The sequence below is a fragment of the Tympanuchus pallidicinctus genome, unplaced genomic scaffold (assembly GCF_026119805.1).
Source record: "Tympanuchus pallidicinctus isolate F22 unplaced genomic scaffold, pur_lepc_1.0 scaffold11, whole genome shotgun sequence".
Classification (NCBI taxonomy): Eukaryota; Metazoa; Chordata; class Aves; order Galliformes; family Phasianidae; genus Tympanuchus; species Tympanuchus pallidicinctus.
In genome coordinates this window covers 4999728-5015209 of record NW_026294627.1, presented here as the reverse complement: position 1 = coordinate 5015209, position 15482 = coordinate 4999728, and the positions used below count along the sequence as shown (strand labels likewise).

Genomic DNA, 15482 nt, shown 5'->3' with positions numbered 1-15482 from the left:
GGAAGGAAGGGAGGAGGAGGAGGGAAGGAGGGGAGGAGGGGAGGAGGGAAAGAAGAAGGAAGGAAGGAAGGAAGGAAGGAAGGAAGGAAGGAAGGAAGGAAGGAAGGAAGGAAGGAAGGAAGGAAGGAAGGAAGGAAGGAAGGAAGGAAGGAAGGAAGGAAGGAAGGGAGGGAGGGAGGGAGGGAGGGAGGGAGGGAGGGAGGGAGGGAGGGAGGGAGGGAGGGAGGGAGGAGAGAGAAAACCATCAATAACCAAGTGCAGATACAAGCTCTCTTAAGATGATTTTCATTTTTGACAACTGCTTTGTTTAGGATAATCCTGAACAGCAATCCATCTTTTTTGTCTTTTAGAGTTTTATCTTGCTGTTACAGTAACTTTTAACTTGTTTCCATGATCAAGTGTAGTAATTATGGCAGATAAATCTATCCTTACAAGCAGATCTTATACAGGTAGGATTCCCAAACTTTTTATGTTGTAATAATGACTTTAGCAAAAAGAAAGGGCTGCAAAAGCAAATTGTCATGAGAAAAACTATGGTGGGGATTTACTGCTTATCTGTGGGAATTGCTCATGTGCTACTTCTTACCCCAGGGTACAAATGAGAGTTTGACTCACTATGAAAATCTGGAAGGCTGCTCTGCACCTTCTGGGCAGCAAAAACAAGTGCACGGCCTATGTCTGTGAAATAGGAACACACTGCAAATCACTGCTACCACTTGCATTAGAGTGTGTCTCAGTTTAGTTAAACCTGACTGATTCAATTTCATTACTTAATAAATGATTTTTGTGAGCAAGGAGCTCAGAACTATGCAGTTATTCTCAAAACAATTCTTACAAGAAAATGGCACCAGTTGTATTAAAAGAGTTTTTGTTTCTCATAGAAGCTAATTTTAGGTACCGTTGGATAAGAAAAGTACACATCAGATAGATTAACTCAATAAAAACATTACTTGTAGAAAACAAACTGCAGAGGATACAATAATTTAGAATGCCTGAATCCATTTTTTTTTTTCTGTTTTTTTCAGGATTTGTTTTATTAGTTACTATTTGTTTATATAACATTTTACTGCAAAAGATCCCAAGGTAGTACCAATATAAATGGACTTTGGCTGCGCTGTGAAAGTTTGGATTTCTAATTCAGGGTGTCTTCCACAGGGTATTTGTTGAGCAAAGAATTCAGTCACAGAATGGATTTAATTTTCATTGTTCCTATCAACAACAATGGAGGTTTAGGTTTGGAGAGCGAAGAAGAATTTCTTTCGATGCATATTGCTGAACAAAATTCTGCAAACTCTGTAGGACTGGCTTACTAACAGGATGCTTGTTGTATTTTTCATCTTCATAACTCTGTTCAGTCAGTCTGTTAAGGAGTTTCTGTTCTTACATCACATCAACGAAGGGTTTATGTTATTGCAACATTTTTGGTTGTGTCTAATGTATTTTCAGAGAAAAGACCACATTTGTTTACTGCCTTTTTATCACTCTAGATGCAAACTCAGCATTAAACAAAAAAATGGAAATATTTTATAGGCAGGAAAGCTGTAGGTGAAGATCTCTCTTAAAACAATCAAAAGAGATAGTAGGATTTCAGACTTCCCTGACTCTTCTATTTAGCAAGATAATCAGAATGGACATGCAGCAACCTTATCACCAAATTTGAGGGCCAGAAAGGATGCCCATTCAGTCACATAACACCAAATTAAATTGATATTTTTTTCAGTAACATACACGTATACGGAAAGCATGTATTTTATCCTGAGTTTTAATCAGTGTGAAGATTATCTCCTTGTGTTCCTCTTCACTTCTACTTCCACTTCTGGGTGGTACCCAGAAGACAGACAACATTCAGTTTATGCCTCATGCACATGAAGTAAAAGAAAATAATGATCTATTGTGTCCTTACACAACACCAATGTTAATGCAGCCCACAGCAACACTTTCTGATTTTGCAGCAGCATTATCCATCCATTCATATTTCCTGTGTGATCCATCCCAACTGCCAGATGCTTTTCTGCAGTGCTATTGCTTAATTATTCCCTGCTTGTAGTTGTGCATTTCATTTTCTCTCCTTCGTCTGTGCTGAATTTCATCTTTCTAATTTTACACTGAGTTTTAAACTTATTCTCCAAAGTGCTTTCTACCTCTCAGCCTTGAGTCAGTCACAGATTTTACAAGAGTTCTGCCCAATTCATTGCCCAAGTAATTCATAAAAATAACAACTAGTTCCAAAGCTCAGGAAATACACTTTCAGGATATCTGCTATCTTCCCAGTGCCATTTTCAATGACTGCCTGAATGCAGTCGTGCACATACTCCTAATGATTCCCTCTGGACTGTCTAATCTACTGCTGAGAATGTCCCTTGGAGATGTGTCAAAAGCCAGAGTAAAAATCAAGAGATAAAACAATTATTGATATCCATCTCCAGACATAAAGAAATAAGGTCGATTTGATTTGCTCTTGATGCACATACACTGGCTGCCTCTTATAAAATTTTATCCTTCCAGCTCTTTACTTGAGCTACTTTTACTATCCCCTGGGTCCCAATATTTTTTGAGTACTGATGTTAGGCTGCCTGGTGACAGCTTGAAATTGGTGCCTTCTCTTTTCCTTCTTTTAAGGATTGTTTGCCCCACTCCAGTCCTACAGGTCCTTGCCTATCCTCTTACAGACCTTCAAGCAACTGAAGGGCTGAAGAAGAAGCACACACAGTGTATCTACACAGGTTTATGCTCTGCTTTGCTCATGTCATAGTGACCAAACGACACCCCAAGACTGGATGGGACAAGGTGGGATACACGAATCCGTGATGAATTTGCTGTCCAGGTTGTAATAAGTGCATTGAGCACTGGTGGGAAGACCCTCATGGACTTGCACCTAAGCCCATAGGTCCCAGTGGGAAAGGTTCAAAGGCAGCTTTGGCTCATTCATTGGGACTGTCTTACAATGGCTGGCACGCATGGAGAGCAAGTGTTCATTTTGTTATTACTGATTTTAGAGGCCAGACTAAAGAGCTGTTGAGGATGCATTCTGAAAAAAACAACACGTGGAGGAGTTTATACTTACATCAGAGGCTCCCACGATTTAGGCTTAATGAAGATAGCGATGGGATATAGTTGTGCAACTTGTAGTCGTTTGATCGCATTTCCTGACACATCGAGAATACAGTGCTTGCCCTGTTGGAAGCAGATGAGGATGTGTTCATTTTGCAGTTTGCTGAAGATCAGCCAAAAGAGGGAAGCAATCCTTTGAGGCAGTGTCCTGGAACACAGCTATGACTGACACACCAGGGGAGGGGGGCTCCAGGGCACACACTCCACCCCTCTGCCTTTGATTTAGTCCTAATATAAAATATACCCTTGAAGATATGAAAGCAAATGGTAGTTTTTTAATTTATTTTTTATTGGCATGAGCTCTGGGGGTGGTGATGGATTTTCTTCAGAGATGAGGAAAATCAGTTCTTAAAAATAATAGCATAGCTATATTCTCTACTGCTTAATTTAATTCTTGTTTGTGTCAAAGACTTTGGGTGTCACTTGAGGCAAATCAATTAATCTTTCTGGGCTTCATTCTTTTACCTCTGTGACAGTGAGATAAGGTTATTCATCTGTTGTATAGAAGGTAGAGGGAAAAGCTGTTTTGAGGCATATTTGAGGTGCTGTGTTAAATTTCTGAATCTATGCCTCTACATCCAAGTATTAGAAGTGCCAAGAACATTTACTTTCAAAGTCATAGACTCTACAAGTCGTGTCATTATAAAGCCTGTAAGCAATTGGATGTCACTTTGTACATATTTTATATTTTTGGCATAAATGTGACTGAGTGTTGCCACAAAACTGATTATGTTGCATGGACAGTAAAACTGGCATCAACTTACCCTCTCTGCCACAAATCTCACAGACTGGACGCTAGTTCCATATAAATTATCATTGTACTGCCCGGCTTCTATAAATTTGTGCTCTTGGATATCTTTTTCCATTTGTTCTCTTGAAATGACAAAATGATAATCTCTCCCATCCACTTCATAGTCACGCTTTGGTCGTGTGGTATCTGCACGAAACAAAGATCAAGATCAAGAAGTCTGTATCAATTAACATTAGTAGTGGACAGTGCTATCACTGGAGGTGTTCCACATCTGGGAGAGCTTTGGCTAACTTTTTTTTAATGGAGTTTTGACAATGAGGATGCCATTTTACAGTAATACCTTCTAGTATTTACTTCCAACCAATCTTATGTTAACACAAAATAAGCATTTGCTAGAATTTCACTTTATCTCATCATAGTCATAACTAAATCTCAAATAAAAAAAAGCACATTGCAGATTATAAATCCAGACCTATGGCAGTGATAAAAATGAATGGCAATCTCATTAATTTAATTTAACCTTAATCATAAGGATATTTCTGAACTTGTCTCCTAGCAGATTAAGCTACCATGTTTGTAGAGACAATAGTTTAAAAAGAAGAAAGACTGCAACCAGAATCTGCAGTAAACACTGAACAAGCTCTAATGATCCAAGATACAAACACTCTGCTTAATTCAGGGCCCAACATTGCTTTCAGAGGAGCCAAGATAAATTCCACACAAGTCACAGGCTACTCTGTAATTTTTTAGTCAATATTCTTCAGCTGAGTTGAAACATTTTATGTTTTATCAATATTTCAAAATTTTATTGTCTTTAAGAAAATACAGAATCATTGGTGAGTAAACTGAGTTTGTGGTTAAAAGGTCCCTTGTTTAGAGGGGCAGCTTCTGGCCTCTGCTCATAGAGCCCATCCCTGCAGCCCCCCACTTCCAAACACTGACACATAAAACTAACACTCAGAACCTCACAATTTTTTGTTGTTTGTTCCTTTGACCTTTTTTCTCTGGTAGAAAAATGGCTTCTGAGAAACTCAGCTACATAAAGTTCATGGCTGCTATTTTCATCACAATTCACTTAACGGATGGCACCAAGGGATGCAACAGACAGCTGCAAAACGAGGAATAAAATTATACTTACGTGGTACACATGATCCAAACTTATCAGGGAATTCAGATATCAAGTCATCATTGATTCGATCTTTCATAGGGCCCAGAATAATTACTGGCCTGGTGTAATTAACTGACAAATAAAAAAGAGAGGCACATTTTGGTGGTTACTGGAAATAATGGTAAATATTCCCAAAGCTGCACTAACGAGTTGCTGTCTTTAAGATCAAGTTGGTGGACTGATGGTTGGATTAGATGATCTTAGTGGTCTTTTCCAACCTTAACGATTCTATGATTCTAATGAAATCTTAGGTTACTTTTTATTGATGGATCATTTTTCTATTGATGTGGCTAAGGAAAATGGAACTAATGCTGCTTATTTGGCAGAGCAGAGCAATGATGATGTACACAGGTGTAGACAAGTGGCATTATGAAAGGCCACGGGAACACAGTGCAGAGAGTCCGGGAAACATCAGGAAGCACATGAAAGCTAGGGATAACCTTATGTCATTTCTTATGTATGCAACAGTGGCCAAGAAGGATCCACAGGGACAACAAGGCTTACTGCTCTGCTGGCCCCCAGAAATAAAATAAAAGATGTACGAAACAGTGTCAGAAAAGCAGTCGGAACTTACTTTCCTGTCTTGTGACAGGTTCATAAGAAAGGATGCAGTCCTCTTGGCCTCCTGATGAGAAAAGAAAGAGAACAGTTTGAAGCTGACACATGACACTTCATGTACCAAAGCTTGATAAAATGCTTCACACAGGCAGTTCGGGTTCTGCACTTCTCTGTAATATGCTCACCTGAACCATTCCAAAACCCTTAAAAACTTCAATCTGCAGAGATCACTTTTTTCCCTTCCCCTTTGACCTGTGCCACATATTTCAGTTTTGTTCTCTGAACCTGGGTTTCTTCAATGGTCCAGAATAGTGGAGGCAACAAGGCCTCATTTAATGACAAGGCTGTTTATAAGGGCAGAAATTTCAGATATAATTATTTTGTTCACCAATTGCTATGGCACTAACAAGCTGCTGCAGGGCAAATCTACTAGCTTTTCTTTACAGACAGAGTGGTGAGGGGCTGGAACAGGCTGCCCAGAGAGGTTGTGGATGCTCCATCCCTGGAGGCGTCCAAGGCCAGACTGCCCTGGGCAGCCTAGTCTAATATTAAATGTGGATGTTGGTGGTCCTGCATGTGGCAGGGCTTGGAGATTCATGGTCCTTGAGGTCCCTTCCAACCCTGGCCATTCTGTGATTCTGTGATTCTGTGAGAGCTACATAAACTGAACTGTTTTTACCTTCAGAATAAGCACATTTTGGCTGATCATCTTCTTGTGCATGAGCTCCCTAGTCTAGTTTATTTACAACCTGGTATCTAGCTCTGAGCGTTTTTTCTGATCCTCATACTTTATCTGAACACAAGTATTACAGAATAATTGTATTTTATGCCTTATTCTCTCCACTGCTGCTAGGACTGTGATGTTTCCTCATTGTGACATATAGGGAACCAATGCAGAGAACTTTGACGGAAGACTCAAGTGGTCCAGGACTTGGGTACAGGTGTGCAGCTCTAATACATCTCTGCCCTCCGTAAGAGCATAAAAGGAGAGCTGGAAGGATTCTTTAATCTCCTGCGTGAATAATTCCTGCAGATCTCTCTGGGTCATTGTCACATACTTGGAACTTCATAAGGGCTCTGGCATGTTCAAAATATGACTTTGGCTTATCAAATTTTAATATCCTGATTTTATTTTTACTCAGATCAGGGTTTACCTTTGAGAAGATCCACACTTGGGATTTTGCATCTAATTTAGGTATTATGGAATAAAGATTGCCATCATCGTATCTGAGTTTTACAAAAAAAGGTAGAATTACCTTCATAACATTTGCTTGTATATGTGAGTCTTTACAACATTTTTCTGATGGGCTTCTGTCAAACCAAATAGTTCATAAACACATCAAGTGTTGCATGATGCCTGATTGATGATATAGATAGGATTTAGAGGTTGCACAACTCACACTGAGGCTTTCTGAGTGATTTTCAGGCCGTTCTTGATGTTCTACTACATTAATTAGTCTTCATTAGAATGCAATGTCTAGATCACAAGAAGGTACAAAGGCCAGGTTGGATGGGCTGTGAGCAGCCTGATCCAGTGGATGGCAACCACTGCCCAAGGCAGGGGTTGGAACTGGATGGTCTTTAAGGTCTTTTCCAACTCAAGTTACTCTATGATTCTATAACTCTGTGATTTTGGTGTTTAGTCTTAAACTGACTCCCACTCCATGAATCTAATATGTTCAGAGAGAACTGTTCCTGCTATGTTACCTAGACAGCTGTGAGAAACGTGTAGGAAAACCTTCCAAGTAAAAAGAATTTAATTAGCCATGATGAAAGAAAAAGCAAATTAAAAAAGTGCTACTGTGTAAGTAGAGAGGCAGAAAAGACAGGACTAATTTCAAGCTAGCAATGTTGCTGAAGCAATTGAAGAGAAAGCTTGATTTTTAATAAAAGGAAGAGATTAGTTTTTAAGGACAAGGCAATGTAATGTATGAGGAATGTGGATAATTGATTCTGTTCTATTTTGTGAGTGTTTGATACTGTAATCACTTGCTTAACTTTGATTTGTTGCAAGGTTAAAAATCTTGAATTCTTACCACGTTTCTTGCATCAGATTTGTTATTTTCCCTCAAGTTACTTTGAGAAATTTTATGTGATGTAGTAATCAGGATGTCCCAGTTCTTTGGAGATGAAGAGTGTCACTCCCCAGCTTGACAAGGATGCTTCTACACTGCCTGCCTTCCAGCCCTCAGGAGCCAATGCTAAGCTTTAAACAACTTTAGAATGTCAGCCTTGGGATGGCTGTTGAAGCCATCGTGTACTAAGCATGTGGAGGGGATCTTGTTTGCACAAATAGTCTTAAACTTGAGACTACATGTTTCAAAGGCACGTACCTTTCTGCAGAGGGGGATTCATTTAGGTCATTGCAGAAAACCATATTATGAGTGCTTACGTCTGAGCTAGTCCTTAGATGCTCTTTAGACTCAATGGGTGCCTACAAATAGGCAAGTGCTTATTCTAAGACTTGAGTCATCTGATCTATTTCAGATTTTGGGATGACTATCTATCGGTATGATTTGGGCTACAGACACAAATGAACTTGTCATTTAACAGAAGTCAAATAGCCCTGAAGCCACTGCAAAGGGTTGAAGTAAGCAAGGAGAAGCTTGAAGGCCGACTGTGATGCATAGGGACTTAAATATAGTCATCTTCCTGAGTGAAGGCTCTTCCACACTGAACATCAGAGTCACATGTGGTGTGAGCATGGGTGGAAATCATTGTTTCCACTACTTGTCTTTTCTGGAAAAAGAGTTCAGGAAGTTCAAGTTTCCATGTGAAGAAAATAATTTCAAACACTACCACAAGTTTTCAGGGGCTGATATGCATGTTAACAGTACCAGATGATGGTCTTCAATGATTTCTTCTCAACTGGTACTGCACAAAGTATTAAGTATAATGAACAGCTCTAGAATCAATCAATAATCAGATTGCCATAACCTCATGATGGTTTTGAAGTGTGACACAGCATGGTGTTCTGCAGGGCAGAGGTTTATTTATCATTTGATCCTTTAACACTATCATTAACAGCTTAATTAGCACAGGCCTGCTATATTGATCTGGAAAATTGTTGTGAAATATAACAGACAAAAAAAAAAAAAAAAAGAGAAAAGAAAAAAATCTGTACGATTTTGGCATGATCCTTTGTTCTTCAGTAAAATTCCATAAGTCAAAAAGACAAGAGAAGACAGAAGATAAGGAAAGAGAAGACATAGAAAGAAAGCCTTCTTAAACATTGTTTAATAGTTAAATTTCTGGATGTCTTTCACTTTGTCAGTATTGCTATGGCTCCTGTTCCCTGTGCTCTCGGTTTGCATGTTGGTGAGTTCTCATGCTCAAGAAGAGAACAACCTGGAATGTTTTTACAACTTACTGCCTCTAAAAGCTGAGCAGAGAGGTCCTGGGAGGTCAGAAGAATTTCATGAGGACCACTCATTTTTTTCTTTTTCTTTTTTTTTTTTTAGGGTAACCCTAAAATGGATTTAAAGAGCTGTCTTTATTTTCCTTATTTAGCTAGATGGATCTGAAGAGATACTAGGGTACATGTGTGTCAATTTACATACATTTCATTTAACCCATCAAAAGCCCCACTTCCTACTGTCTTGCCAGAGCATCCACAGCTTCCACAGTGCTGATGTTGCTGCATCCAGCATGTGAGTAATGGGGCAGAAGAGCCGCTGTGATGCCATGGTGTAGCCACCATGTAACCAAAGGGCAACCCTTATCAGGTACCTTATAAATCCATGGATGTTGGCATCCTAGTAATGACTGTGAAGGAAAAAAGGTCAGCAAAAGTCTGAGAATGAAGATCCTACTGGAAAGTGGTTGATCAGTATGACATGATTAAGATCAATGAATCTCGTGCAGCCATATGTAGAGACTTTAGTGCTTGTGCCAATTTAAGTACTAATATACAAACCTACAGGGAGAGTAAGAGCAAATGTAAGCATTTTAATTAATCAGTGGCCTAACATAACAATCAGGACTCTTTTAAATCTTGTTCCGAAACTTCAAATCTCATTACAGAATGAAATGTTGACCAAATACAGAAAGTAAAAATTTTGGTTCCTGATACCTTTTCTTTTAACTTATAGTCATGTAGTGCCTCTCTAAATAATTGGTGCAATCATAATCAATTATGCAATTAGGCTAAGTAGATGGGTTAATGTTTGTGTAATTTTGATGACGGCTGTAAAAACCTCTACTGAACTATGCTTGAGTGCATTTCCACACATTACCCCCCATATGCAGTGGAGAGACTTAAAAGTCATGTCATTATGAAAATCATGTCTTGGAAAATAAAAACTGATGAGTCTATGGTAAAAAATACATTCTTTCAGGCTTGGTTTGAAATAGAAAATTAGAACTCTTCAACTCAGAACAAACTTCTAATCATTGTTTAATTAGCTGGTTGAGGAATAAGTCAAAGTTGGCCTCATGTATACTTAAGAAGGAAAACTTTCTGCTAGATCAGGATTTTATATACCACGCTGCATCCCTGATTTTTCTGCTAAGAGAAGGTGAAAATCAACTAACATTGTTATAGTCCTTATATTTGCACAGCCTGCATGACATAGCAGCATCTGTGTGGCATCTCAGCCCCTAGTAGCTCAGGCTAGAAATTGTTCCAGGCTCAAAAGCACTTCAAAATCTTTTATAAATGGCCAGATTCTGCTGTCAAATATGCTTGTGGTTCTCCCAAAAGTTAATAGGTTATCTGCTGGGATAAAGAAAATTATCAACTGGGATTTGGAGAGGCTGCCACCTCACATCCCTGCAAGACGAGGACAGAGGTGAGCACCATGCAGCCTACATGGCAGGGGCATGTTTAGCAGAATGCTCTGCTAGTCTGGTTTAGCTATCTTCTTAGAGACAAATTGTTTTCCAGATGTCATTCTGTGTCTCCATTAACTTCAAATTGAATCTATTGTAAAAACTGAGTGGGTGATGGCTGTGTTTTGGGATACATATTGGTCAAGGAAATCTCACCACTGGCTTTAGCTCTTTTTCTCATTACAAACCAGAGTTGATAGTAGAAATCACGTTTACTATCTGCAACAGCCTTGTTGCTAAGGAGTGGTCTAAGAATTTTCTCCCAAGACCACATATGAGAAATTTCAATTTTATTATTATTTTGAAATACTGACTTTAATACTGACTTTAATTTTTAGCCCCCAAGCCCAACACATAAGCAATGGAATTTTTCAGCCAAATACTCAGGCATTAAGCAATATATTTGTCTAAATAAATAAGAATTCATCAGAATAGCTCCCAGAAAAAGCCCAGTCAGTTTGTAAACCTTCTGTTAATCCCTGTACAGGGCACAACCTGGCCAGCTCTCAGAATCCTTCAATGTCACTTTGTGCAGCTGTACCCCTGAATTGGAATGGTTCAAGGAATGATAAAGTAATACAGGTTTTAACATTAGCTACTTTTCACTAGATGCTAAGAAGCAATAGTTAGAGAAACATGTTGAAGCAATAGCCAGAAACCCATGAGAAACAATGCAGAACACTTCAATCTGAACTACAACTGGACTGTTTTTACAGGGGCAAATATGAACGTCTGCAGGAGAACATTTCTTACTCACACACTTTTCTTTATATTGGCCAAGGTGTGAACTGCTGATTTGTTACAATTCAGAAATCCATGGGACAGGCAACCCTTTTTTCCTCCTGCTCATTTCCTTGGGAAACAGAAGAAACAAAGGGTGCTCTGCATACTGTCTCATTCCATCAGGAGTCAGCTTTATCCTGAGTACCTTTTGTTTTTCTTTCATTTAAAATTAATTATAAGGCAATGAGGACTATGTCTTTAGGATGTGAATGTTCACAGATTAGTTCTGATAACTACTGTTGCCATTTGGGGAGATAAGGATAGACTTCTACTGTGCAGTGTCCTTTCTCACCTGTTCTACAAAGTCAGATCTGCAGTGAAATAGTCAACTGCTTCATGGCAGTCCCCATCATTCTTACCTCCATACCCTCACAGTTGGCCAACTACTCTCTAGCCACCCCTCACTTGCTCTCTGTTTTCTAATTCTTATCTCAAGTCACAACTTTTCTAGAGGGGATTTTTCTGCAGTGAGCTGTGTGATGGGAATGTGCTTGCTGACCTAGAGTAGCCTAGAGATTCAGGGTGTAACTATTCCTATTCAGGAGCGCTGGGAGTCCCAACAGAAGACATGCCCATATTCCATGGCCATATAGTAATAAAACACAGGGTCAGGCCAGAGCTGACATGTCATTGTAATTGTCTGAAACAGTTATTTCCAAAAGCTGGTGTCTAAAATTGCTGGCTGCCCAAGGTTGTGGATTCAAGTGTCATATCAGCACCCACCAATGAATCATTAGCAAATGAAATCAGGCCCTTTGGGCACCAGCTCCTGAATTTTAAAGTCACTTTCACTTGGCATAATGCAAGACTGGCTTCCTTTGCTTCTGAATGTCATAGCTTTGCCCTGAGCAGAAAAGGAAGCCCTCCCTGCATTTCCTCTGCTGGGCAGCAGTTTTTTGGACACCCCAGCAATATGTGGTGAGCTCCAGCCAATATGATGCTGGTTAGTGCTGGGGTGAGCTTTCCCAGATGGAAACCACACTTAAATGAGATGCCTGTTGTGTGCAGTTAGTTACCTCAGCACTTCTTTTAGTTCCGAATGTGTCCCAACTAACTAACCCCCCCAAATTTTCTTTTTCCCTGATCCTCAAAACAAATGCCTTATTTCAAGCTATTGCACAGCCAACTGGTTATCTGGTCAGTCTTATGATGCATTTTAGGAACTACCTTATGTGAACTTGTCCAAGATGTTGACCTGTAGTTTGGTTCCCATTTTAATTCTCCTGTTTGGGATATCAGGCATGGGACATGTTAAGCCACCAGCCTTGGTTACTTGGGCATTTACATACTCACTCTGAAATAAACACACCTGGAAGAGATTCGACTCATAAGAACTTTTGAAAATTTATCAATTGATTCTGTCTTGATTGTAAAGTCAATCTGGTGAAAGAGCGTGTTATATGTCAAACATAAAATCCTTCTTTCCTCTCAATAAAGGACACAGAATAAATACCATGGCTCAGAATTGATTCTCAGCAGTTCAAAAGTGCCAACTGTTTTCTTGTGACTCTGGCAATTGCTTTCCAAATAAATATTTGCAGTACAAGAGAATACAAACTAATTTACCATTTCTGAATTGAATAAGGTTAGCTGTTCTACTGAAACAAACCAATGTTTATTAACAGAGCTCAACTGCTATGCACTCTACGAAGACTAGAAAGTATGAGGTATGATACCAGTGATTACCTGGATGTATGCGGGTACTTAGCGCAAGTGCTGAGCGACTGGTGGAAAACTTGATTTGCTAAGCAAATGGCTTGAGAAAATTAAACAACTTGGTAACTCAGTGATCAACCTCTTTTACTATCTTTTACTACATTTCCTTTCATCTATTTTGACAACTTTTTTTTTCTTTTCAACACTTCCAGATAATTTTCCACAATTTACGATCTATCTCTAAACTATTTGATAGTAGTTCTGTAATTCCAACCAAATTAGATTACAGGATTGGGACCATCGCTTAGAGGAAATCCACATCATTTATTGGTAGTGTCTAAAGGGTGAAGGTCTATTTGTCTCTCTTAATGTTTTTTGAAGACTTCATTATGTATTAAGAAAGCTGTGCTGACAAAATTAAAGACTCACTAGACTTTTTGGGGCCATTTATTTGTTGTTCATGAAGGTATGCAAAAATGCAAATAAAAATTGTGACACTGTAAAGAAGATCTTTTGCATTTTTTACAACAATTATGGAGGAATTTTACTTTTAAAAGGTCAAGAAATTGTCCCTCTTCCTTCTGAAATAGACTTCCTTTCACTAAATAAAATAATTCTAATTTTCAAAGACTACCCAAAGCCAAGTTTGATTTTATAGCCCAGAATACACTCCAAATAGCAAATCACCCTCCCTTTTCTCATAAAGGTTGCCAGTTTCTTTTATAGCTATGTAGTCAAGAGGTGGTTGTAAATTTGAATTCCAAGCCATTTGCTCCAACCATTTTTTTCAACATTAACAAAAGAATAGCAAGAAGAGAACCAAAATAACAGGAACGAACACAGCAAGCAATGCAAAGTAAAAAGACTCTAATGAAAGCAGTAACTTACTGTAGCTACTTTCACTATCGCTGGCATTAGAAGAAACATGTTCTGCAAGAACAGTACAGCAAATTAAAGAACATAACCAAGCACCACAGAGCTGCAGAAACTCAAAAGATCTGCCGCAGCCATGCAAAGGTAGTTGTGCAGAGAGGAAATAAAAACTATACAGTGACATCACCTGAAGGTCTTAGATAATTTACACAGTTAAAATGAAAGCTTTCTCTCTTGAGGTATTTCCGAAAGAGACTATACACATCTAGTGATATACAATATAGAAAAGCCATTGATACACATTATAGCAAAGCCATGTCATTTCTTTCTAAGACTTTCTAAGACAGTTAATGACATCTCAGATAAATTAATTTCAAAATACCATATGGTCCACTTGCATCTCAGTGAACGACTAATTTCATGAATGAGTTTCTGCTCGTGTTCTTCTAAACTTAGTTTTGTCCTCAGCGTTAATCACTTTCTACTATCCAGTGGAGTTAACAAATTAATGTGAAAAGGGCTTTGATATCAACTATTGCAAAAGATTAAAAAAAAAAAAAAAAAAAAAAAGAGAGACAAAGCCAATGTCAATGTCAAAAAAAATAAAAATAATAGAAGAAATGTTTTTCCAGACAAGTTCTAGCTTCAGGATTTGAGCTAGAGTACAAAAATCTTTTTCAGACTAGTCTGGATATGTGATCAGGGATGGAAGAATTATCAAGGGATAGATTTCCGGTTTGACAAGTTTGGTGTCAGAAAGGTGTGGTGTACATCATGCGAAGTGATTGTTTCCAATCAGGAAGGCTGAGTGACATCAGTCAGATCATGCTTAGTGGTCTCTAAGAGGTCTATAGAACCACATTTAATGGCTGTTTTAATAGCTGTCTGGTAGAAATGCTGATAACTTTCCAGGTAAAAGTTCATTTGACACACACTTGAAATTTTTTACCTGGACCAGAGCATTTAAAAATAAATGTTACAATGGTTATATAGTGAGAAGCAACCCTGGGTTAATTGGAATGAGATATGGATTGTTGAACGGACAGTGAGCACAAAAAACTCACTTCCTGATAGTCTTCAAAAGCCAAAAAGTATCTAACTGTCATTAATCCATTGTGCAGATTAGGATGTTAGTGACTGGTAACCACCATGTGCAACAAGTCAAGAATCCACTGGGATGAACTCAGAGTAGGCCACAAGGAGGATGAATATGGGAACTGTGTCAAGACCACCTCTTCTCTGCGAGGTGCTGCAAGCCCCCACATGCACACCTAATGACTGGGGCTCATCGAGCAGTAGCAGACAGGCTGGTGGAGCAGCAGGAATGGGAGAGGCTGATATCCGATAAAAGTAATAGTTGACAAACTTTGGTCTTGGACTTATTTACAAGCTTCAAAATATTAGACCATGTTTTCAACAAAACTGTGTGGAGTCTTGGACATTTCACAGAAAGTTAACAACTGCTGCCTCCAACCATGATGTTATTTGAGGCCTTGAAGGTTTTGTTAATCAATAACAAATATCCTCCATAGAAACTATTGAAGTAACAACTATAACTTAGTTTAATATTAGTGAAATTTGAACGCAGCTGAAATGTCTAGAGATGTGTCAGTAATTAAAAGCTAGGTGTAATATTAATAGAGAAACTAGACCCTGACCAATACCCTTGTGCCACTTTTCTCCTAGCAGTTTGCAGATTTAGTTATCTCCTTCTGGATGATTGAAAGTTACAGAGATTTGTCTTTTTAAGGA

At 38.7% G+C, this 15482-nt stretch overlaps 1 protein-coding gene across 21 annotated transcripts in view; it reads right to left on the bottom strand.

Moving 5' to 3' along the window:
- The window catches only part of DLG2 (discs large MAGUK scaffold protein 2), a 986929-nt gene that overhangs the window by 8820 nt on the left and 962627 nt on the right, over nucleotides 1-15482 (bottom strand). For 14 of the 21 annotated variants that reach the window (XM_052669729.1, XM_052669569.1, XM_052669635.1 and 11 more), the window contains 5 exons: nucleotides 13746-13787; nucleotides 5605-5655; nucleotides 5001-5102; nucleotides 3876-4048; nucleotides 3065-3174 (listed from right to left, as the gene is read on the bottom strand). In XM_052669729.1, the coding sequence (XP_052525689.1) occupies nucleotides 3065-3174; nucleotides 3876-4048; nucleotides 5001-5102; nucleotides 5605-5655; nucleotides 13746-13787 (478 nt within the window). The remainder of the gene's footprint in view (nucleotides 1-3064; nucleotides 3175-3875; nucleotides 4049-5000; nucleotides 5103-5604; nucleotides 5656-13745; nucleotides 13788-15482) is intronic. The other 7 variants (XM_052669653.1, XM_052669696.1, XM_052669583.1 and 4 more) reach the window with 1 other exon arrangement.